Source organism: Caenorhabditis briggsae (genome assembly GCF_000004555.2).
Source record: "Caenorhabditis briggsae complete genome, chrX, whole genome shotgun sequence".
Lineage (NCBI taxonomy): Eukaryota > Metazoa > Nematoda > Chromadorea > Rhabditida > Rhabditidae > Caenorhabditis > Caenorhabditis briggsae.
In genome coordinates, this window is record NC_013491.2 from 781,609 (window position 1) to 806,476 (window position 24,868).

Below are 24,868 nucleotides of genomic sequence, written 5' to 3' on the forward strand. Positions count from 1 at the left end.
GGTGGTGGTTGAACAACGATAAAATGATTAACTATCGGCCTGGTTTAGGTATCAACCGAAAAATGCCCCCTTTTTTGAATGGAATGTGACGACATGCTGCTGCAGAAGTTAGAAGAAGGGAAAAGCGAAGATGAACTAAGGGATATGTGAAAAGTGACACCGTTAATTGGATATCTGTATATACATAAGTTGGAAAGGGAGAGAGGGACACAATCGTGACTGACACTGGTGCTCGGACATCTAGAAATAGGAAGATTAGAAAATAAAACCTAAAAGATGGTAAGATATCTATTATAATTTGCTCTAAAAATTGGAATGGTTCGTTTGAGAAGTTTTGGAAATCTAGAAACACTGCAGTGTCACCCAAATTTTTGAAAACATTTTTTGCTACGAAAATCTGCTTTTTTAGATCTACGTGACAGGTTTTCCGAGTAATTTTATTCCGTTATCGGTTGTTCAAAAAGCTACGAGATTCTAAAATTTGCAACAGAAACTTTTTTAGCGTCGAAACGAAAAATAAAAAATTCAAATACAATTCGAAATTTTAGTAAGAAAATTTACCTAAAAAGGAGTTCAAAAAAAGAAAGTCTGCGACAGTTTGCTTTATAATTATCAGATGTGTAAAACTGAAAATAGTGAATTTTTTAAAAGGAAAAGTTTTAAAGTTGTGTAGCTGATATAATTAAAATGATCTACAGTAATATATATGCTCGTATTTGAAGTTAGGAACAAATGCCTTTTCTGACAAACTTTTGATAATTTCAAGAAGCTCTATAAGGGAAATGATCTTCAGAAACTTTCAAGACGAGAAAACATATACGAAAAAGGACAAAAAGGCATTCCAAAACTTCTTTCAGTCAATCTAATGTTTGAACACGACAAACTTACACAGCTTCACGTCCCTCTCCACCCCAAAAAAACTGTTTTTTGTCTGTTCGCATGAGAAGATAAATCGTTTTCGGGTCGTTGCGGTGTGTGGGGAACTTAATAGAACTGTCTCTGGAGACAGATTGATCAACAAAAGGTCATACAACAAACATAGAAAATATCCTGAATTTTGTGATAACGTGTAGGCGGAAACAGAATTACATGGACTCCATTGACGTTTTATAACTGAATAAAATGTCAATTTTGGAGAAGACAATGTGAGTTGTGCTTTTGGTGGAAAACCCATTTAAAATATTGCCAGTGGGGTAATCTAACACTTTGAATGACGGGAAAACGAAGCTTACATCAAAAGTTAGGCCTCCGCCTCATTCTGAACTAATCCCTTACCATATGGTTCTGATGCCTTAGTAGAACGATGTACTTGGTCTTAAAACAAGGTTTTTGCCTTTTTTTTCTAGCAAAAAAAATAAAAGAGGAAGAAAATATATTTAATGTGGTATCACATAAATCTATCGTAAAAATGGGGAAAAGTAAATGTTCTCTAGGTATGAGCTAATTTATGCTGAATCGGTAATCGGGAATAAATTGGCATTTTTGCGTTCCGATAGGAAATATCTCCACGGAAAATTTTCTAGAAAATTTATGACGTATCAGCTTGTCTAAGAAAAACGTCAATAAACCAGAAAAAAAAAGAAAAATACAACTTTACGCAAGACTCACTATAGTCAAGGATTTCAACTGATTTGAGCACCCAAAACCGGAAACCTACACCCCTAAACAAACCAGAGTTTTTGATTGTGACGCGTTTTGATGCACTCCCTTTTTGGACATGTCGTGTAATGTTTGTACTGATTGGCAAAAGAAAAAAAGAGGGTTTGGGGTGTGGAGCGGTTGAAATTTCATAGGGTTTCCAACAAGAGCAGAAGAAAGGTAACACTAGACTTTTGAGATTAACAGATTCTGTCTAGAAGACCATTACTTGAATATTCATGGAAAAATGTTTCACATATCTCTTGGTTGCAAGAATAAGTATACCTAGTATAGTATATTCTCAACTTGTAGACATACTCAGGTATATAACGCAACCAGCTTCTGGAAAAAACCCATAACTTTGAATTTCTACTTCTTCTTCTATTCTTATTCTTTGAAACGTTCTCTACCCATTCAAAAACGTGTACGTTTTGAATAGTGTTGGGGACGACGCCGACGACGGTGGTTATAGCAAACAATGAAGAGCTATTTAGGGATTTATTTCGGCGCGGACAAACACACAATAAACACTTGTTCCTTCTATTCAGGAAACTACTTTTTTAGTGAAAAAAATCATTGATGATCAGAAGGGTGTATGACTACCAGAAGCAGAGATAGGGAGTAAAAAAAAGTTTCGAAGACTAGCCACCCCCGAGGACACAATTTCTTCTCTTCCAACATAATTATGTTTCATATTCTGCACTGGGCAGAAAAGGAAGCGAACCCAGTAAAAGGCGAAGGGTCACTTTTTTCGAAAATATCTTAATGCTTTTTTTTGACGCAACACTTTTTTTCACGAAGAGTTAATCGCGTAAAAAATCTCAGAAGGATCGTTATCGGGTTTCTGATTTACACCGTTTTCTTTCTTCTTTTCATTTATTCATATTTCGCACCGGTCACCACCATTAAATGAATTACATTGAATTCATTAGAAATATTTTTAAGGAAAATCTTCTGAAAAAAGTTGAGTTAAAAAATAGAAAAAAGATTCATGCCAAAATGACGTGATAAAAGAGTCAAGTTGTTCCGGGCTCAAAAAAGTGAGACGCAACGAATAAGAAAGTTTGTGATTAAATTAGTCTGGTTAACGCCAAATGCAGGAAAATGCGTCTTCTTCCTCGTCTTCGTGCGTTTTTTTTTCTCTCTGCGACATTTTTCGAGTGGACAATTACAATTGCAATTACCATAACAATTACCTGGTAAGCGAAACGCGGATCCCGACGAAATCAAGTGTTTTTGTCTGATTTTTGACTAGTTTTTGTTGTTTTATAGGTTTTAAGATGTCTGACACACACCTCAACTTGAAAAAAGTTAGGCACGTCGTCGTCAGAGTTTTATCAATATTTAATGACTAGTATTAGGATGTGATTCACGTTGAGTGGCCCAAAGATCTTTCGACTTCGGAAACAAGCGGAGATTGGAATTAGGAAATACATTTTGAAGTTATTCCGAAAAAAAACATTGTCCTGAGTTTTAGGAAAGTATTAATTCGCGTTGTTAAACTGTTCAAGTATCTAGAAAATGATTTTTCTCTACTTTAAAAAAACCCAAAAAATAAAACCATTTTCTTTTCACAAACCGGAAATTATAAACTGACTGAGTTCTGAAAATGAGAAGCCTAAATTTCTCAACCCAATCAACAGTACTTTCATTAAATTTCTCATAGGAAATTGCAAAATCCAAGAGTTTTAGTTCCTTCAGTGGAGATTCTTTAATGAATCAAATGAACTCTTGGAACCTGAAAAAGTACCAGTTCGTCAAAAGTACCAAGCAATTTTCCAGCGGAAATTAGTTTGGAAAAGGAGTCATGGTAAAACGTTTTAGTGCTTTAAAACGCTTTAGTTCTTTCCCAAGTTTATGTTTTAAGAGAAGGTAGCGAAAAACACAATTGTGTGAAATAAGGGGAAAATCGAGGCTGGAGAAAATTACATGTCTTTGTTTGATTCTTGTTTTCTTGATTTTCTCGAGATCACAATTTTGCTTACGATTTGGTTTAAATTGAGCTTAAAATGAAAGACCTAAAAGCTAGAAAAGGGAATAAATGCGAACTGGAATGCTGAAAAGCGAGACCAGGTGGAATATATAGATCAAAACCGGGGTCCTAAAGCCATTCCAATTTAATCACAGAAAGCAGAAATTGGATTATTGTTAATAACTTTCTCCTCTTTTCCCAATGTCTCAACATTTAATAACCCTACCTAATGTGATTAGGTTTCCGTCACACTAGACTTACAACTTGGCGGTGTTACTGTGAAACAAAAAACTGGATTCCCAAAAAAAATAACAAGGACTATGGTGACGACACTTGCCTTTGGGACATGACTCTCAACTAATCCTTCCCACTATCAAAACCCGGGTTACTTTTTGCTGTCATGGGATGAAGAAGGGGTTGAGAAGGCGAAAAAAAAATGTAGAAATGGAAAAGCATCGTCTGGTCTGGAAAGTTCTAAAGTCATCGAGTAGGAGGGGCGAAGACAAAACAAAACAAACAAGTGTGAAAAGACGGCCAACAGCCGGAGATAGGGGCCCGGCAACACATTGATCCCACGGGAGAAATGAAAAAATGACAAGTATCACGGAAAAATACCAACTATGTATATATCCATGCCGGTTCTTCATTTTTTCGGTCGTTTTTTTAGGAGGCGACTAAAAACGATGAGGGGAGCGACAAGCAAAAAAAGATTCAACAAAAGCTTCAAGTATTTATGAATAAGCAAGAGTGACCTCAACCTTTTGAAGGAGCACCGAAGATAGAAAACGAAAAAGGGGGGAGCGAAAAAATGTGAGTTCTAAGGAGCATTTATTTTTACTCTTTTTGCTGACACCGCTTCGGCTTCAATTCGCAACTCTCGTTCTTCGCATTTTTCCCTCCTGTTTTTTGCCTACCCTATTTCATTCAATCTTTCACTTCTTCCTCGCCCTTCTCCTCCTTTTTTCCAACACCTCGGTCAGCCGTGGTCACTAAACAAGGGATACTTTTTTTTTTCTTCTCCTATGCAACAAGTCAGAGTAAACCAAACAAACTCAATGTCAATGTCTCGGTTAGAGACCTCCTCGGAGCTTTTTTTGGAAGGAGGAGAAGAAGGAAAAGCACGCGTGCAAGTGACACCCTTTTCTTTTGTCTTTTTTCGTGTTTTTCTAGAAATTGTCGAACTTCTCCTGAATGTTAAATGTGTTAAAAAATGGAAGAGAATCGAATTTTCGAAACGAAAGTACAAAAGATTGGATGTGGAAAACGTTTGTGTAAGCAAGTGCAAACGTTCAAAATCTGATTAAAAAAAAGATTTGCATTTTGAAATTTTTTAAAAATTTATTTCAACTTGTATGTTGTTAATATAAATGTTCTTTTTTCAAGGCGGATTTTTTAGATTTCATAATTTTGAACTTCTCATTCTAGAAACCGGTCCCGGGACCAAATTTGATTAAAAAACGTTTAAAATGCTGATTTCCAAGTTTTCAACATCAATAATATAGAAGTCTACATTTTGATGGCTGAACACGTTTTTTGACATGCCTAAAAATGCGTCTTTGTGAATCATATCGAAATTTCAAACAACTCAAGCATTTACAAAAATTCAGAAAAAATATATATCAGAATTCTATAATATGCGACGCCGTTCCATGAGTATAAAAAATGAGTATAAAAAATGAGTATAAAAAATTGAAAAGATTACGGTAATATATTTATAAAACGTAAAGCTCAAAAAAGGCCTGAACAGTGAAATGGAAATTTCAATATTGTATTTGTTGAAAAACGTTTTTTAAAAACTTCACTGTACTAGAAAATATAGGGATATCAAAACATTCACAAATCAAGTAACCGTCAAGAAATTTTGAAGGACGGACGTCCCGGCCTCAAATAGAAAACGGGCTGGTTGTAGTAGTCTCGAGGCAAATTTGCATTTCATTTTGATGATGATGCGAAGAGGCGGGTCGGGCCGCCAAAAAATTGCGGTGCGAAAAGGAAAAAGAAAAGGTAAAATGTCCGTACCCAATATTTAAAGAAATCAGCCAGGCTTCCGTGCTTTTCCGTTTTTGGCTATTCAAAAAATGGAAGTAAAGACGGGAGAGCAAAAAGAGGAGTAAAAAATTGGTTGACTAGTTTTTAGTGGGGGAAAAAGAAACAAACTTAAAAAGGACAGGGGGGGGGGGGGGTAAAGAATGCGGGGAGAAAAAAGTTTGCTATTTTGCATGAACAAAGTGTTTTATGATTGTTGAAAGGTACGTCAGGAAAAAGTAAAGTCGGAAAACTCCAATCAAGCGGATGGATGGCTCCCTTCTATGACAAATGTCGTAAATCTACTGTATACTTGATTAGAATTCGGGGGAGATAGATGACAAATAGAAGGAAACCCGAAGAGAATGTGATGAGGTGTACCGTAATACCCTACCACTCGTAAAATCTACCACAGAAAAAATTTAACGCCACCACCACTTTGATGAAATTGAAATGAGAGACGGCAAAGGAAAAGCGCCAAATCAAGATCCGAGGGACCGAAACAAACCTCTCGACACGATTTTCAAGTGGCTCATTTCTTGCTCATTTTGCCTGTTGGGAGGCGGGCTCGGTCTCAAGAAGGAGAATCTAGAAGAAAAATAACTGATGTGAGAAGAAATGTCGAAAATAATAACAATTATCGTATAACTAATCACATGTTACAGTATGCCGCCGGATATTTATTAAAAATGAATAGTAAACGAAGCCAATCAAGCTTCGCCTCAAGCTCTGCGCGGAAGATTTCTGTTTTTTTGAGTAAGTAAATGTGAAAAATGGAAAACATGTTTTGCGGCAAGGCACGTTTTTGTTTTGTAATTCTTGTTAAACAGAGAGAAATGCAAGGATGTGTGAAATATTGAGCTAATAATAATCAGAAGGTTTTTTATGTCTTGTTGAAGCTTTTTCATGATCCGATGATATTCAATAGCTATTTCAAGCAATTCTGACTTGACTAAAAAAATGACAAAGTAGGACAAAAAAAAATCAAATCGTTCCATTTTTGAAAATACGATTGTCATCAAATGTTTCCTAAATTTTTCCAGATTTTAAATTTATCAAAAAAAAAAACAAGTTGTGTTTTTCGCAAAAGAAACTGACTTCTGAAAATTCCCTAGTCACGTCAGAATCAGGAACTTGCAGAAAAACTCTTCAGACTAAGAAAAAAGGAAAACATACGGCGGAATATTTGAATCCTAGGTGTTCAAATGTTGTGATTTATTCATCAGGTAATACTTTTTTTTATTTTTTGCTAGGTTTTCTTAATCAGAAAATGATGGAAAAAGGATTCTTGTCTGCATGTCTTGAATCTACCCTGGTGTCCTTTGAATAAGTCACAGATAGTCATTTTTTTAAGACTTTTTACTCAGGGATCTCGTGGGGGCGCTCCGACTTATTTTTTTAAAGGGACACAATGGATTCCCTTTCAGACCACTGAACTTATTGTTTCACCCAGTATATACTTTTTTGTGGGTGAGTATGTGACCAATCTATTTGGTTTGCATATTTTTTCCCAGTCGGGAATCCTCGAAGGGTACGTTATCACCCAAGGAAAGCGAGTGCCTATGAATGAGAATGAATGAAGTGATGGGAACTGAGGGACGTTTTCTCATATTATCATTATTTATGGGTGGAAGTTGGAAAGAAAAGGAGAGCGGAGGGCAAAGAAGAAAGCTAGTGTCAAAGAATATGGTGAGAAGGACTAAAGGAATCACGTCATATTGAAGAAATATGTGAAAATTGGTATAATTTTCTAAATATGAAAAGGTGAGGGGCAGAAGGGTAAGGGCATAAACAAAAAAGAAAGAAAATCTGAGTCCTAAAGAGATCGTCAAACCGTTCTGATATTGTGAAGTCGATGAGTGTGACACTCTTGTAAAATATATTTATGTCATTACAGGTTGACATCATACAAGTTTAATTTTTGAAAAACGAAATTACAAACTTCAAGATAAAGAAAAATTGAAAAAAATTGGATCTGTAGAAAAAAAATAGTTTAATAGAGAATTAGCGGGTTCAAAAACTAAGGAGATCGACGAATCGAAAAAAAATATAAAAAATAAATGACTGATTACAGATTTCACACCTGGTACCTGACTTACAGTATGTTTTGAACTAACAAAAACAAACACTTTGCGTTTTCTGGTCAATTTTGAGAACCGGGAGGTGTGAACCATTTGATTTGCTATAAACTTGTTAAACCATTCATAGCCAGAATGTTTGAATTTCTGAGATTTTTTCATGTTTTTTCTAACTGGAAGAATGCAGATAGTACGAAAAACATGAAAAACACAATTGCAACTTGGCAGAAAAATCTGCAAAATATTTTGAGAAAGCTGTTCACGTTTTTCAAATTTTACACATTTCTAGACCCAAAGCAAAGCAATCTGCTAGACTTGAGTATCTACCGAAAATCCAGACCCTTATTTTCTAGTGGTCTGAAAATGAACACTTCAATATTCACTCTTCTAAAGAATGCTTAGAGACAAGCCTGGAAAACAAGTGAACACGAAAGAGAAGATCGCAAGAAAATAATTTAAAACTCGAATCGGTAGAGCGATGGATATCAGATCAAATTGAGGGAGGTGTCAACAAGAAAAGGCGCGAAAAAGCAACAATAGGGTTGTGAATTAAAACTGAAGAGTGCTTCATTCGTTTTGTCTTTTTTTCCACCCCAATGAACGAAAAAGGTGTCACACAATGAATGACTATTAGATAAGATCCGTATATGGGATAACGAGGTGCCAGCCTGAGGGTTTCTCACCGCCGCGAATATGAAAGGAAATATGGGGAACAGAAAAAGTTGTGAATTACGACAAAAGCTCACATTGAAATATTTTGAAACAAAGATTTTTTGGGAAGAACAGAAGCAAGCGTAAAGAGAAAAAAAAATAGAAGAATAAAAAGTAAACAACAGGAAAACATTAGAACGTCACAGAAGCTGCTACGCGGTAGTTTATCCGAACATAATTGTTCTAGAGACTCTTTTATTCTCTAAAATCTAGACAGATCTTTGATACATGGTTTTGGGTTTGGTTTTTTGTTTTTGATATTACAAGCCTTGGGTACTTTTGAAGAATTAGAAGGAACGGGATTCGCTCATTCTGCCAACCACCGTGCGCCGCAATTGTAATTACACACCTATGTGTCACTTTTTCATCCAACTGACCGACACCGTCTCCCCTTTGCCGCGTCTTATTCATGCATGTTTTGGGGGTGGGTGGAAAAAGTACGCCTAGGTTGACCTCATTCCTTCGCATCAATTGGCTCGTGTCTTCCTCTCTTTCGTTGACGCCGACATCGGCGGCGCAAAGTCTATTATATGTTGATTCTGCTCAACCAGTTTTTCAACGTCTTCTTTTCTTCTATTCTTTTGAGTTTTCACATTCAATTAGTATAATATAAAGTGAAGTGGTTGAAAACATAGTGGCAGTTTTAACTTGTAAGTTTTAATTGTGTTCCAGTACACTAAAATCAAAAATGTACTGGTCCTTTCGAAAAAAAAAAGAATATTTCTGAATACCAAAAAACTTTAATTTAAAAATATTTAATTTCACAAAATCCTTTTATAAATAATAAATATGATCAAATCGGACCAATTGATCCCAAGTCCACATTTTCTCTGATCACATCGTTCTCATTGTAAAAAGTTATTCCAGGTTGCTGCGTTGCTGATAGCAAAGGCAGTGCTAGCACATCTGAAAGTGTAAAAAGTAAAAACCATATTAACCAATCAACTTACCAACTTTCCCAATTAATTCAGATCTTGCTGCCATAAATTGGATGATTCGCTCAGTTGAAATAGTGTTTACTACATTTCTTCGGTAGTATTTGTTAATCTGAAATTTCATGTTTTGCGCGTACAGAACCGTTCGAATTATCAAGTTTACTGTCAAACCGCTCTGTTGAACTGTCGTTGGCATCAATTGAATATCAATCAAGGCAAGCGCCACTTGCGATGGATCCATGGCAAAGCTCGCATTGAATATGGTTGCCGTGTGCAATATAGACCTGAAAGAGTAGTTTGTGTTTTTGTTCTAATACTAAAGTATATACTTACTGTTGAGTTTGTCCAGGAAAATTGGAGACAACTCGATACCTGGGCGAATGACGAATATTGAAATTAAAAACTGCAGAAAAGTCGGGCGCATCAAGACAAGGCATCAAATATCGAAGGCCTGAGGAAGCGGTCACCGAGTTTCCAAATGCTATCGAGTATCTGAATAGATGAACTTTCACGTGCTTTTTTTTAAGTGTATGGGGTTCCGAAAACGCTACTTCGTTGTCCCATTTTCCAGAGTGTATTCTAAATGCTCGGGACCACCGTTTTGAAAATCCAGTTCACCCTTAAAATCGATTCGAAGGATATAGTTTTCTTTAGATGTCAGGTTCGAAATTGGAATATATGCTTGAACTCCGGTCTGAAACAAATATAATTAGAATTGCCAATCAACGTGTTGTACTGAAATAAAAAATTGAACGTGGCTGATAGTCTCACAATTACAACTACAGTAGTAACCTCAACAGATGCTTTCATTTTCAGAGTTATTTTCGTTCTTTTACAACTGCTTTTCGTCTATTTACTAGCTCTTTCTCCCCAAAAACTCAAATGATGGAATGTTTGAATGGTGAAACAATTGAGAGAAAAAAAATTCTGAAATCTAAATAATTTTTAGATTGCGTTTTGTTTTAATTTTAGATAGAAAACGTTTCTCTTCCACACTTCCATCTTTTGGTATCGGGATAATATGAAAAATGAGAACTCACCGATTTATCATAAGCTCCTGCAGTGGGACTACTTGTTGTTCCATTTGAGTCTTCCAGGGTTATGGAAGATATTTTGATTTTTTCACCTCGATGAAAGAAAAGTTGCTGCGTTACATCCCGAGCGACAAAATTCATTCGGATGCTTCCTGTGTATTCCTGGAAGATGTACTTTCGGAATATTTCAAGTTATCCGTGAATACAGAAGTTATTACCCGACTCATTGCACTTGGTGTTGAATTGAATTCCAAGAACACGTTATAATCAGATGGTACTGTGATATATGGGATTGTGCTGGGAACATTGTTGCTGGGAAGCACCGTTTTGTTCAAAAGTGAGCCAAAAACGACAAAGACATAAATGATGCTGCAAGCTGGTTGTTTCATGTGTTGGGAAATTCATTTTTTTTAATTGTCAATATGAAACTGGTTCGGAACTTTTGCCACATACATTATTGTATATCAATTTTTTGAATAAAAAAAATCAGAAATGTCTCGATCACAAGTAACAAAAACAAACTGAATTTATCTCTAACCTCGGAATTATCAAAAAAGAAAGTTAAAAATGATCCATTTAAAAACTAAAAAATTTTACAGTATCAAATGTTGAACTCACCAAGCAACTGCTGATAAAATCAGCCAGGTTAGCAAAAAACGTAGATTACATTCAAATCTGTGCCTTATTTTCTGCACTCGCATTTAAAAAGCTAAACATTTTTTATTTTTTCTGGCTTGCTAATTCTTTTCTATTTTTGTTGACAATGCTCTCGAGTTTGAAAAATATAATGACAATTTTCTTATCTTCACTTAGAATGAGAGGAATAGGGAAACAAATAAAAATAAACAAGGGCGCGGACAAGGGACGCGAACACGGGTATGAAAACTCGATTGATTAGTTTTGGTTGATTACTCTTCTCAAAACTGATGACCATACTCTGATACTCTATGTATCTCACCGCCTCGCCATTCATTGATATAACAACACTAATTTCTGAAAACAAAAACTATTAGTATATTGCATGCCTTGTAAAAGATAGTTTATCGCAGTGATCATATCATTTATGATTACCTTGAACTTATTGAAAGAAGAGAAGAAGAGGCAAAGCGATGACTATTTGATTGAATCTGCCGACACTCTTTTTGTCACTTTTACGAACAAAATCTAAACAAGAAAAAGAATAAGCAGCAGACATCAGAAGGTAAGAAACACGGAAGGTACGTCATCTTCATATCTTTATCACTTCCTAATTTTTGTTCATTGAAAGTTTCTATTATATTATAGTTTTCACGTCGTAAATCATGAGGTCCCTATCGGTTATGCAATGGAACAGACCGGAAACCCCGACACTTCTTGGATTATGGCTATTACTAATTGTTGGTGCAAAAATTGGTGGGTTTTGTTTCTGAACTAAATGTTTCAAAAGTTTGTGTAGTTTGGTTTGAATACAAAATGTTAGTTATTTACTCTTCAAAATAGAAAGTTCTAGAATTTTTTTCAGGTTTTCACCGAATGCCAAGAGCTAGACATTTCTTTCCTGAATCTGCAGTTTTGATTGTGTTAGGACTATTTGCTGGTTTCACAATATATGAGATGTGGACGGTTGATCTTTATTTGCATCCCGGTAAGCTTCAATTGATCTACAACTGAAAAAATCGTCACAAGCTTCTGAAAAGCTGCATGACAATACATTCAAATTACATTCAAATTACATTTACATTCAAAGTTACACGATATATTTTCTGATAATTCAAATTTCCAGATCTTTTCTTTCTTTATCTTCTACCTCCTATTGTACTCGAGGCTGGATATTTCATGCCGAACAAGGCGTTTATCAGCAATATTACAACGATTTCTCTTTTCGCCGTTGCCGGAACGGTGATTAATATCTTTTTGACAAGTATCGTTAATCTCTCTTTATCAATAGATAGTTAATATAATTATTTTGAAGGTTGTTTCATTTTTGCCTGTCAAAACTTCTATGACTTCAATATCACTATTGTGGACACTTTGTTATTTTCAACAGTAATTTCTGCAGTGGATCCGGTTGCTGTTCTATCAGGTTTGAAGCAATATCAAGAAATTATAAAGAATTCAATTTTTTTTTCAGTTTTCGAAGAAATTCATGTGAACAAACTTTTATATATCACAGTTTTCGGAGAATCATTACTTAATGATGCAGTTACAGTGGTAAGTTTTTTTTTTTGAATTGAGATTGTCCACAGTTATTTTCAGCTATGTTTTTATTTTTCCAGGTCCTTTATCACTCGTTCCATTCCATGGTCCGTATCGGACAAGCTCACTTAATCTATCAAGATTATACAATGTCCATGATGAATTTTTTCCTTGTCTCAGGAGGTGGTATTCTTGTTGGAGTAGTTTTCGCAGTTCTAGCAGCGCTTGGAGTGAAGTAAGTGGCTCTCTGCTGTAGTTAGTCTTCATTTACAGGGACCTAACTGTGCGAAATTTAAGATGGAGTGCCAATGTGTCAGTTTTGCAGCCTATCATTTGTATTACAGTGCCATACATGGCTTATCTGTGCTCTGAAATTGTGCATGTTTCTGGAATTTTGGGGTAAGATATTTTTCAAAATACTGAAAATGCAAAATAGACTTGAGTTATAAAACAAGGATTACAGAATCGTTGTATGTGGTATCTGTATGAAATCCTATGTAACAGGGAGTATGGAGGAAAGGGCAGATATTACTGTGAAATACACATTGAAAACTTTATCGTCATGGTGAGAAATTGACAGGTAATTTTTCAGAAGCAATTATTTTTTCAGTTGTGAAGCAGTCATTTTTGTTTTCTTGGGATTCTCCATATTTTCCAAAGATCACACGTGGGATATTGGGTTTGCGATAGTAACGGTCATCACTTGTTTTGCTGCTCGTTTCTTAGGTTAGCACGTTAACGGTTCCGAAATTCATGATTTTGATTCCAGTAGTATTCATTCTCTCCTGGATTGCCAATAAATGGAGAATGCAAAAAATCTCACTCAGGGATCAGACAATTATGGCTTTTGGTGGGCTCCGTGGGGCGATTTGTTTTGGTTTGGTATTAACAATAGGTGAAAATGGAACCTCGGCCAAAAAAAAACTTTGTTGTAAAACTTTCAGATGGTGAAGTGGTCCCCGCAAAGCCAATCATGATCTCCACAACTTTAATTGTGATAGTTTTCACTGTATTCATTCAGGTAGACTGGTAAACTTTGAGAATTTGCAAGAATTTGGTATTTTTTCACAGGGAACAATGATTAAACCACTGGTTTCTTTTTTGAATGTCAAGATAGATAGTGCATATGACAAATCATTGTTTGAGAGCTGTATGGAACATGTGAGTACTTGGGGGAAAACAGAAACTTCGATTTCAATGGTGTCAAAAGAGCGATTTTTGGCATGCATGAAAATCTACCTCACATTAAAAAAATCGAATTGTTCTGCTGAGGCTTGTTAACCCGCGTTTATCATATTTTAATATTTTAAATATTCTTTTTATTGACCAAACCATTTCCAAAAAAAAAATATTTTACAGTGTTTTGAAGACGCTATGTGTGGTGTCGAGGCAATCATTGGAACCCATGGGCAATACTATGTAAGTTTGTTTTTTTCCACCTGTTTCAAAACGCTCTGCCTTTTATGTCGTTCCCAATGTATCTTTCAAGTTATAATAGATTCTTTTCAGTGGAAGAACAAAGTTGACAAATGGAACACACAATTTCTTGAACCCGCACTGACTAGACAAGACATGAATCGAGGGAGGAGGTTGGTGAAAAAGCTGACGGATATGACAACTGACGAGCAGCGAGTTGCACTGTTGCATGATGACGTGGTGGAGCTGGATCCGTAGGTGGAGAAGGGGCTTTAGGTGGTTTGTTTTTTAATAACGTTTTATTGTTAATAAAGTTCATAAAATCGTTTGTTGGACTGTCTGGGGGAAACATATAACAAAAGAAAAAGGTTACGAAATTGAATCGAATTTCCAACTCTGCAAAAATTATTTGGTTTTTTTAAACTCACCTTTCAGATCTAGAACACAAATTCTAGAACATTCCTTTAAAATGTCTAGCCTTTTGAACAGCCGAGGAAGTTGGAATGATGTTGACTTTTCAGTTACGTCGACAGCATTGCAAACTACCTCAGATGTTATTTTCAGACAGTACGGCTGAATATATAGCAAGGGGAAGAAAGGAAATAGCATTCAAGGGAGAAATGAACGAGCTAAAAGATCAGAAGAAGAAGAAGGCTCCGCCCACAAATTCTCTCCTCCTTCTTTTTTCTTCTTTTTTTTCTAGACTGATGCATTGTGTGTCACGGCCCTATCTCAAAACCAGACAGTCTGCACTTTCTCTCGCAAATATTAGAACGCCTCGAGAGAACGAACGAACGCGCAGCTATTTTTTATCTGTGTTTTTCGTCTCTTTCTCGGCCCTTCGTACAATTCTTCGATGAATCAGACATGAGAAACAGGGAAATGGATTGTACATCAAAATGAGAATCGAGAGAAACAGAATAATGGAAGGGATGACTGATTGTACTATACTAGTCGCTGCGTCAGTAATAGAGAAAAAAACTTGTTCGAAATAACCTTTCTTGAGAGGAAGTAGTAAAAAGTGCAAGTTGAGGGTTCTTGCACTGTTTCAATGACCAACGGGGTCTTTGGTCTTGTCAGAGGTATTTATACTACTACTAGAAGATCGTCAACTTATACTCGGAGTCAGTAAGTTGGAAAATCGGGGTGTTGGATGGTTCTGAGCTCGAATGAGGAGCTCCGACCAATCTAGCTATCTTCAGCCTCCTTCTCCAAGCTCCGCCTTTTCTAATTCTGCATCGCTCCACCCCCTCCCTCATCACTCTCAAAAGCCACGCCTTTTTTTCTGAAGATTAAGCCAATTTCAGACCGCATAAAATCAGACAGAAGATGTTTGCACAGTTTTCTTAAGTTTATCTAAACTTTTGAGAAAGTGCAAAAGGGCTAGCCCAGTAAAAGCAAGAGGAGGATTCGGAAAAGGTTATTCAAACGAAAACACAATGGGTGGTCACCATCGAAATTTTAAATATATAGAAGAAACTATATACTTGAACCAATTAGGTTTTTTAATACGGGAAAATTGGATTCGGTGGTAAAGAAACGCAATATCAACGTTCGGAGATAAATTATCATGCCGGTGGTTTTGTTTAATATTTTCAAGTCATAAAAGGTATAACAATCAAAAAGGTAGTAAGATGTTTAGTACGGAATTTGGAGATTAAAAACAAAAAAATTTGGCTTGTATTTTTGGTGCCAGGCACTATAATTTTTGTTATAGGACAGAAAAATGCACCTGTAGCCTTTGAAACAGCACACATGTACATGTTTTGTTGAATGTGTCACTTAAAACTGGATCAGCGTATCATATTTGATGATTTAAAAAACATCAGCTTCAGTGAGAAATTAAATCTCATATCTGGATAATTCGAGCCATTTTATCCACTTGTTGTTTTTCATTTCAGATGCACTTCCACTTCCTCTAAATCTTCTTTTTTCATCATCATCTATCTTCTCATTCAGAGCGCCAGGATGCACTTTGGAACGCACACACGGCGGTGGTGCCAGTCTCCAATCATACCAAATGTTCAACGAAGAGAGAAGAGAGGACTTGCGGCTCCGCGAGCCCAAAGTGCAACTGAGGAAGAAAGAAAGAGAGAGAGAGAGAGAGAGAGAGAGAGAGAGAGAGAGAGAGAGAGAGAGACAAGGGAGTGAAGGAATTTTCGAGGAGCAAAATGGTCGGCGCGGCGACACGCACGTCAGCGCCCCCGGCCAGGCGTGCTAGGCGGTAACATGAAAAGTGAAAGTGCACTCTGTTTCTCTGCGTCTAATGAAGAGTGCGTGCATGGCTGTAACTGGTATTCTGAGCAAGACCTCATCCATGTGCACTCATTTCGGAAGTGGCTTTCGCCTCCGGCCTCTAAAATAGCACTGGGGGTGGCTTAAAAAACAAAGAACAACACATTTCAGCTGTCTGAGCCGTATATCTGAATTTGTAGTTGAGAAAGCAATATTCAGAAAAAACACCAGCCAATCGCTCTGAAGTTTGGTTTCTTTGAAGTACTACAAAACTTGTAACAGAACGCCACCCGGTTCTTGAACTTCAAGTTCAATTATCTTGATTCCCATGAAAAATATCAAAATTTCGTCTACAGACGAACTTTTTATCATATGTGCTTACATTTTTGTAGTTCACATATTTTTGATTTCTCTTACAGAAGTTCAGATAGTCGAGCTCGAAATACAAGTCTAGGATTCCGTTCTGTTGTAATTCTTATGGTAATTTGATAATGTGTTTCATTTTATGGAAAATAAATTCAAAATGGAAGGGAAAATTAAAGTTTTTTTTTGAAAATGAGCATAAATACACGTGTAAATGAAACTCAGTCCGGATTTTTGTGAATATCAAATGCTATAGCTTTTAAGAATAAGTAGTAAACTACGGTTTCAATTTGTGAAATTCGTAAAAATTACTAGCACAACTATTGTTCTTACAATTCCGTTATCAATTTTTTGCTGAGCATTTTGTAGTCAATTACGACTTGAGTTTGATTACAAGAAACAAAATGTTTCGTGTAAACATAATGTAGTAGAAGAGGTAAACAGCCAAACTGATAATTCAGGTTTAAAATGTAGTAGTTTATTGCTAAATCTAAAATTGCACCTGGGCTGTAATAGGATGTCTCAAGTTGCACAATAATTTTTCGAAGAGGAATACTTGATTTTTATAAAATCATATTTGGAACTATTTAAAACTCTGAAAAGTTCTCTGAGGTTTCAAATTTTTTTAGATCATAGCTTTGGGAAAAAAGGTTTCAATGAATTCAATATTCAGAACAACACTAGCCAATCGCTCTGAAGTTTGGTTTCTTTGAAGTACTACAAAACTTGTAACAGAACGCCACCCGTTTCTTGAACTTCAAGTTCAATTATCTTGATTCCCATGAAAAATATCAAATTTTCGTCTACAGACGAACTTTTTATCATATGTGGTTACATTTTTGTAGTTCACATATTTTTGATTTCTCTTACAAAAGTTCAGATAATCGAGCTCGAAATTCAAGTCTAGGATTCCGTTCTGTTGTAATTCTTATGGTAATTTGATGATGTGTTTCATTTTTCCAGACTTCTGAAAATGTTGGTTAAAGTCTGCTTTTTGCTCATTTTTTCGTCATTCAACAGATCTGTTTGATCTCGATTTGAAAGTTCAAGGAATCAAGTACACTTTGAGATGTGCTGCTTCATAATCAAACATCATCTGTACTTGCTGCTCTTTTTTCCAAAAATTCTCTTGAGATCATAAGCTTTTATCAGGAACCAATTCGTAAATTTTCCTAATTTTGGAAGTGCAGCTGAATCCAGATCTTGAAGATTATGAAAATCCACGTAAGTCCATATACACTATTTCGAAGTACACAGGTTTTGGACTGGAAAAAAGATTTCAGCCGTCTTGATGTTTGATGTTTGATTAAAAGATGGGAAAAGAAATCAGGTGGATGAAATTGTGTGTTATTTTCAGAAAATGGGAAAAATGTACAGATGAGTATTGTTTTTAAGGTTGTTGTTCAAATGGATGAGGATCGATCTATTAGTTAACCACAAAGAGAAGAATTTAGAATTGTGTGGACGATTTTTTTTTGTCCGAAAAGAGTCAGAAAGTTTTTCAAAGACTAGTAAAGAAATGTGATTGAAGTTACAGCATTGCAGAAGGATTAGTGAGAGTGTTTTCCATAAAAGTGAAGGTTAAAATAGAGAACATTTTTCTCTACCAGATGATATTGTTTTTCTCTACAATCGACGTGATTTAATTTAACAATTAGGGTGGTGATGTATAAAATAATGAGGTGGAAGTGGATTTTAATCATTTCAAATTGTTTTTTTTTGTTTCGGAATATTAAAGTACTTCTGGTCGTCCAAGATGAAAAGAAACAGTTGGTTTGGATTGTTTCATGAACATGTAAGTTCTAAAAACTCAAAAACAAAAATTGACTAGAGCGAGATTCTGGAAAAAGTAATAAAAACAATATAATAGTATACCAAAAGATTTTTAAAAAATTCTGTGATTTTCCCCTGACACCTCTTTAGATATTCTAACTTGTTCAGTGTTTGATCTCACCAGAAAGCTTTCTTGTAGGCTACACAGTTCAAAGCATACCAAAGACACCGAGCGGGGATTTAAAACCCGGGTTAAATTAGATTAGAATCTTTTTTGTTTTCACTTCTAGCACCGAATAGTCGATTCGTCCTGTTGTTCTTCGTTCCGGAGTATTCAGTTGTCAGGATTGGGGATGCGTCTTCACGTTCTCCAAAGAAGTAAAAGAAGCAGCAGAAGAAGAATTGGTGGCCTAAATGTAACTGCCGCTTCCTCACCTCCCTCGTTTTCATCCGAATCGCCACAGTACGGGGAGGGATATGCTTGTTTCTGTATGCCCATCTCGCCCATTTCACCTCTTTTCCCTCATCTAGTCTTCCTTCCTCCCACCTCAATGACCCATTTCACTCGGATTCGACCACTTGGATTCTCCCTCACTTTTTTCCTTCCGTACACCTCGGAAACTTTCGCCTCTCCCGAATTCTCCAGAATCCTCCTCTACTAAAGACTGGAAAAACACTGAATAGACTGGAAACAGTCGAAATTAAGTAGCAAGACATCAAATCCTATGCCATGATCCTCCCCTATCCTGCCATTCTCCTCTCCTTTCATTTCCTAGGAAACCCGTTTGATAACGAGAACCTCCGTGTGTCTCTGTGTGTATTCGAATTCGGCGGCAGTCACTCACTTTGGCATCTCAACCCTCCTATCGTTACTTTCCCATACTTTTGACATTTTACAGATTTCAATCATGGGTTCCATTGACCTGAAAGAGGAGAACAATAATAATGTGATTCTGAAAGAGCATCAGGAGGGTGTTGCGGTGAAGACGAAGCACAAAGGATTCAAGGAGAAAACTTTTGTAGTTCGAGAGTCGTTATTAACGTGAGTTGTATTCAATTTCGGAAGATTCCAATCTTTGATTCTCAGCATCACTTTATTTTTACTATATATCCTTAACACAAGTATTCTATTATTTCTTCTCCAGAACCGAGTTCCGAAATGGTAACATGAAAATCGTATACAACTGTTTCACTGCAGTATTCTTGCTTTTTTTCCTTCGAGCCCTAGTTGATGACATCCTCGTGCAAAAAATGCCATTACACCATACCTGGTTGATCTGGTGGAACTTTGAAAAGTTTTTCTCAACAATGGCAGTCTGGACCGGTATGTTTTTGAGCACTATCGGCGTTTACTTCGCCTACCAACACTGGTCCACAATCCCTTCAAAAAACACCAATTTGCCTTCGAATGTGAGTCTTTAAAATTTTTGGCATTTCTCTAGAATTATGGTTTTTTCAGATGCCATTTGTCGCCACATATCTTACTTACCTAACTGCATTTTTCTATTTTCCACTTAAGTTTCTTTACGAATCAAATCTTAATTGCGCATGCTCTTTCATCATCACATGTGAGACGGTAAGTGGAAAGGAACTATGGCAATTAGAGAGGAATAAGGCTAATTAATTTGTTTCCAGACAAGGATCGCAATGAAAGTACATTCTTTTATTAGAGAGAACTGGTCGAGAGCAATGATAAGGAAGAGTGGGGGAACGGTGAGGGAATGAGGATTTGGATCTGGAATTTTTTATCAAAACGTTTGAAAAGCATTTCCGACCATGATTCATTTTTAGATCAATGCTTGGCCAACTCTTGAGCAATTCCTTTACTACCAATTTTGCCCATCTTTCATCTACAGAGATAGCTACCCCAGGTAATTGCTTTCTCTTCAAGTTTAATCTTATTTTCAAAAACTTCCAGAACCGAAAAACGAGACATGAAAGCTGCCGGTCTCTATTTCTTAGAGTGCCTAGCTATCATTGAATTTGTTAACCTTACCTACACACAATGGGTTTTCCCTTGGCTTCATGTCCAGGATTATACTTCTCTTAGCCTGTCCACCATTGCACTGTCTCTATTTACGGGAATCATTCCTGGAATCATTTGCCTCATCACTCTTTTTTATGGACTTTTACATTGTTGGCTGAACTGTTTTTCCGAGATGATGCAGTTTGCTGATAGACAGTTTTATTTGGTAAATTTTTCTAGTACAAGTTGCTAAAGTAGTTCAATAAAATCATAAACTATTTCAGAACTGGTGGAACTCTTCTAACATGGCCGAGTACTATAGAAACTGGAACCTAGTAGTCCACGATTGGCTTTACGCATACGTTTTTCGTGATTTGGCTGCATATTATCCGGGACGAAAAGGACAGAAGGCCGCTCAAATGGCTGTATTCTTTCTTTCCGCTGTATTTCACGAATACTGGTTTGGTGTGGCTTTCAGATGTTTCTACCCTGTTATGTTTGTACTTTACTTTATCTTTGGTGGCATCTTTTTCGCAGTTTCACGTCTTATTACAAACCGTTCCGCTTGGAACACAGCGCTCTGGTTCAACCTCTTGATTGGTAAGTGAACAATCTTTTTGCCTTTTATCCAAAACATGTCGATTTTCAGGAACCGGAATGTTCATCGCATTCTACGGACAAGAATGGTACGCTCGACGTGGACATTGTGCCCCATATTCCAATGCAGTTGTTGATTTGTTGTTCCCAAGACATTGGAATTGTCAACCGCCAATCTCATAAATTATACTAAAACAAATTTGAAACGGGAATCGTGCATTTTTAAAATGTTTTGTATTCAGCATCAACGAATTAGTTTTCACATAACTTGTTTTTTTTGTAAATAAATGTTAGAATAAATCAACCTTCTCGACTCTTCCAATTATACCGGACAACTCTAAATTGACTTGATGTTCTAATAGCCAAATGAAACTAGAATCTGAATTCGTCATATTTTCCCACTTAATAGCTAGTCAATACTATTAATTGACTTCCAAAGAAATCTGGATCCGGTAGAAAACTAATTGAAGGTGGAGAAGATGTTCCGATCCCAGTAAACACATCGTTTTTTTTTCTTGTGAAAAATAACGAATTGGAAGGGAGTTTTAAAGGAAAACTTAAAATTTATTAACGTCCACCAATAATCATTTAATTCATTAGTAGCAAGCAAAACTTGCGCTTAATCCCATCATTTTTGTTTCCATTTATTTTTAATTTAGTTCTACGATTTTCGCAAACGTCTAATATTAAATAAAAACATCGTTTCCAAAAAACTCAGTGTCACAATTCGTTTTTTTTCCACATCAAGCGAAACTAGCAGAAAATTGTGTCGATTGTTTCATAAGTGGAATTTTTCAGATATTGGACGAGTCCCAACAGGTTTTTCAAAGTTAAACGTTTCTCGACACTGGCTATGTGCATTTCAAAATTTTTCCCGTTCTTGAATCATTATTTCTCTTTCTTCTCTTTGAAAACTAGTGGAAACAACAAAAAATTGGTTTTCTACAACTTCATTGGCTTTTTGTTAGTTCTGCTGCTTTGAAAGATCTGTAAATACAAAATATAACAATTTTCGGATTAATTTCCCAATAAAACAGAAAAATGTTCTACTTTGAAGTCGAGAAAGGCTCGTGAAAACGCAAATCAGTGTTTTTATAATTCCCACACGTCCCCAATGCACGTCAAGTGCGCACTGGCGCGTTCGCGGATGCTTTGCGCGTTTTGCGCACACGTGGTATCGAAGAAAGCAGTTTTATGAATTTCAGACTCACTTGAAACTATTCGGAGCAATAACCACGGAATAGACCGAAAACTCTTGAAATCAGAGGAAATTACTTATGAGAGCAAGAATCCTGACAAAAATAGAATTTCTTTATCGAATTTGAACATATCTACAAGCAAATTATTACATAAACATTGGGATCTGAACACGTAAAAAGCACTAGTTATGGCGGGTGAACTCAAAAAACTTCACAAAGATACAATCATAAGTTTCGTATAGTTTCCTAAAGCTTTGAAGACTGTTTCTGAGCTTTGTTGATGACCGACTTCATATCAATCAATGCTTTTTGCAGCTCTTTGGCAAACTTTTTCGAGCTAGTCGATCCATAGCTTTTGAACGTAGAGATCATGAAATGTAGTTCAGTTTCTTGTGGATTGTAGCAGATTCCATAACAGTCTAGAGCAGAAGGTCCAAAGCACATTTGGATGAAATGGCGAGTTGGGACTTGACTGGTGGACACTTGGAAATGGTTCAGTTGTTGATAGATGTTCGATCCAAAAATTTCCGGAGTTGGGAGATTATTTTCAGATGCGATCAACTTCCAAGCCAACAAGTGTCTATCCATTCCAGATGCATTCATACAGTCCAATGTATACTTTTTGTGGGTGTTTGTAGCATGAATGAGGGCATCGTGGATTTCATTGACCGGTCGCGGAGGCTTAGATACCATCTGGAAGCAGAAATTTGAATTTTTACGCAGAGAAAATCAGGTCATACCTGTCTGACAAATAAGGCTGCGGCGCTGCTTGGAGATCGAATGTTTTCCGTTCGGCCCTCGGTGAACTTTCGAAGTGTTGCTGTTTCATAAGTGGGAGGAACTGAAAGAAAATTACTTTAAAAAACCATGGAACGAAATGAAATTTACGGGAAGAATGAATTCTATAAAATGCTAGCTGATAAGCCATCTGAATGAAAGAATCTGGAGAAATTTTCGCAGATTTCGGGAAATTCTTTCCATATGGCTTGAAAGTGAATGCAACGATGTCCAAGTCATTGGCAGTGTGATCCATGTTTTTGGAGCTTTTTGCGATTCTCTGGTTGATTTCTGCTGTGGTAGTGAGAGGCAAATGTTGAACTTTGGAGCTAGAGGATGGTCCGTCTTTATAGAAAGCGTTAGCGTCGCTGAAAAAACAAAAAGATAAGGGATTCGATGAACAAATATTCGAGCATTTTTTCATAAGAGTGTAGAGCAATAAATCGTAAGCTTCACTTACAATTGATCACAAATATAATCCATAAGAGCTCCAACCGGTGGTCCTTCAGCAGGAGTGTGCTCGTAGGTCATTCCTGTGTATCCATTGGTTCCAATAACAAACTGAAATTGAAGTTATGTGTTTTGGATAGTTTCTCACATCATTCAGTTGTAAATGCAAAGATGTTTTACCTGTATAGTTTTATCGAACCATCTATTACACGAATTGACCTTTGAGCCACCTCCATGAAGTGCCTGTCGGCTCTGTTCGTCTTTTTCAGTATACCCCACTGGTGGATCACTGGACTTGTCCAGACAAACAACAAATAGCGCTTTCTCGACAGCTTCCAGGGATTCAGCATTCTTGTTGTCTTCTGAAGTAAACTATCAATTCTGGAAGAATATGTTGAACTAACTTTTCAAAGATGAATACACTATGGCCCATTTGTCACGTCCATCGGAAGACACTATTCCCACTGGGTGCGGATTTGGAGTTTCACTCTCTGAGACAACTTCTCGCAGTTGTTCAGTGATAGCTGAGATCGACAGTGGTTTTTCATTGCTGTCAAGAATTTGGACACGGAAAAGCTGAAAATTTCAGTATTCATACATTTGTAATCAAACAATTGTTTTCTCACATGTCCATTTCTGATCACCACAATGTGTTGCAACTTTTCTTTGTAGTCACATCCATATTTGATCTCATCAACTCCAATTTTCGGTACTCTGGTGGTTCCAAACAGAAATTTGTACTGACTCATATCTAGTGGAGATTTTCCAGACATGTCAGGCTTCAGTTGATCGCTGAAATACGAATTTCTGAGATTGAAAGCACAGAAAAAATATTGATTGAAAGCACAGAAAAAAAAAAGAACTAACTTTTTAGCAAGAAGGTAAAATTTGATAGCCGCTTGACTGATTTTCGCAGCATATTCCAATTGTCCTTCCGGAGTGTTAAAATCGAATTTCGGGAACATGACTCCTGGAGATGTGACAACGGGCAGAGGGGTGCGAGCAGCAAGGTAAGCAATGTTAAGCCACCAAGGAGTGAGCTGTAAGATTAAAATTTTAGGATTTTTTTGAAGTAACATGACCGGAACATCATATAGAAAACAGGTTTCAAAATTTGGGATATGATTTTGAGATATGTTTAATTATTTTTCGATTATCAACTGAATTAGTTTTATTTTTGACTTACCCAGTTTGGAAGCTCGTTCGCTCTCTTTTCCAAAAGTGCCTGAAGTTTTGACAGATCCTTAACCACGAAGTCGTGTACAATCTGAATTTTTTCTCGATTTTTCATCGCATTTATTTAAAAACTAACATGTTTGGTTTCCTCGAATTCCTTTTTCGACTGTAATGCTTCTGCGAAATCCAAAAAATGCGTAAGTGTCTTTTCTGGCTTTGGTGCGGGGAGTTTGGGCAAATCTGAATCATAATTTATATAATTTGGAAAACGTATTGAAAGTGGTTACCAGAAGATTGCCGAATAGTCGCATGACTACTTGCAAGCGCGTTGACGCTCTGCTTCATCAT

The 24,868-nt window shown here is 36.5% G+C and overlaps 4 protein-coding genes across 4 annotated transcripts; 2 read left to right on the top strand and 2 right to left on the bottom strand.

Moving 5' to 3' along the window:
• Positions 1–9,217: 9,217 nt before the first annotated feature.
• Positions 9,218–11,094, bottom strand: CBG27399 (the record flags this gene model as incomplete). The annotated part of the gene is made up of 8 exons (XM_045238754.1): positions 9,218–9,330; positions 9,375–9,471; positions 9,523–9,643; positions 9,693–9,851; positions 9,911–10,053; positions 10,400–10,555; positions 10,612–10,762; positions 11,012–11,094. 8 exons carry the CDS (start codon positions 11,092–11,094, stop codon positions 9,218–9,220), a joined length of 1,023 nt encoding a protein of 340 aa, XP_045099766.1.
• A 600-nt stretch (positions 11,095–11,694) lies between these two features.
• Cbr-nhx-1 lies at positions 11,695–14,242 on the top strand (the record flags this gene model as incomplete). Its single annotated transcript, XM_002643612.2, has 14 exons — positions 11,695–11,785; positions 11,895–12,017; positions 12,156–12,293; positions 12,345–12,455; positions 12,504–12,583; positions 12,649–12,803; positions 12,866–12,967; positions 13,032–13,133; positions 13,179–13,294; positions 13,338–13,463; positions 13,513–13,589; positions 13,640–13,729; positions 13,928–13,987; positions 14,078–14,242. 14 exons carry the CDS (start codon positions 11,695–11,697, stop codon positions 14,240–14,242), a joined length of 1,536 nt encoding a protein of 511 aa, XP_002643658.2.
• Positions 14,243–19,263: 5,021 nt separating this feature from the next.
• On the top strand, positions 19,264–21,101 carry CBG16409 (the record flags this gene model as incomplete). Its single annotated transcript, XM_002643611.1, has 8 exons — positions 19,264–19,397; positions 19,501–19,765; positions 19,815–19,931; positions 19,991–20,068; positions 20,147–20,226; positions 20,274–20,547; positions 20,606–20,921; positions 20,971–21,101. The coding sequence occupies 8 exons, from the start codon at positions 19,264–19,266 to the stop codon at positions 21,099–21,101; spliced, it is 1,395 nt and encodes a 464-aa protein (XP_002643657.1).
• A 1,262-nt stretch (positions 21,102–22,363) lies between these two features.
• CBG16408 lies at positions 22,364–24,868 on the bottom strand (the record flags this gene model as incomplete). The annotated part of the gene is made up of 11 exons (XM_002643610.1): positions 22,364–22,810; positions 22,858–22,958; positions 23,006–23,262; positions 23,355–23,455; positions 23,525–23,706; positions 23,749–23,920; positions 23,971–24,136; positions 24,212–24,384; positions 24,531–24,611; positions 24,657–24,760; positions 24,808–24,868. The coding sequence occupies 11 exons, from the start codon at positions 24,866–24,868 to the stop codon at positions 22,364–22,366; spliced, it is 1,845 nt and encodes a 614-aa protein (XP_002643656.1).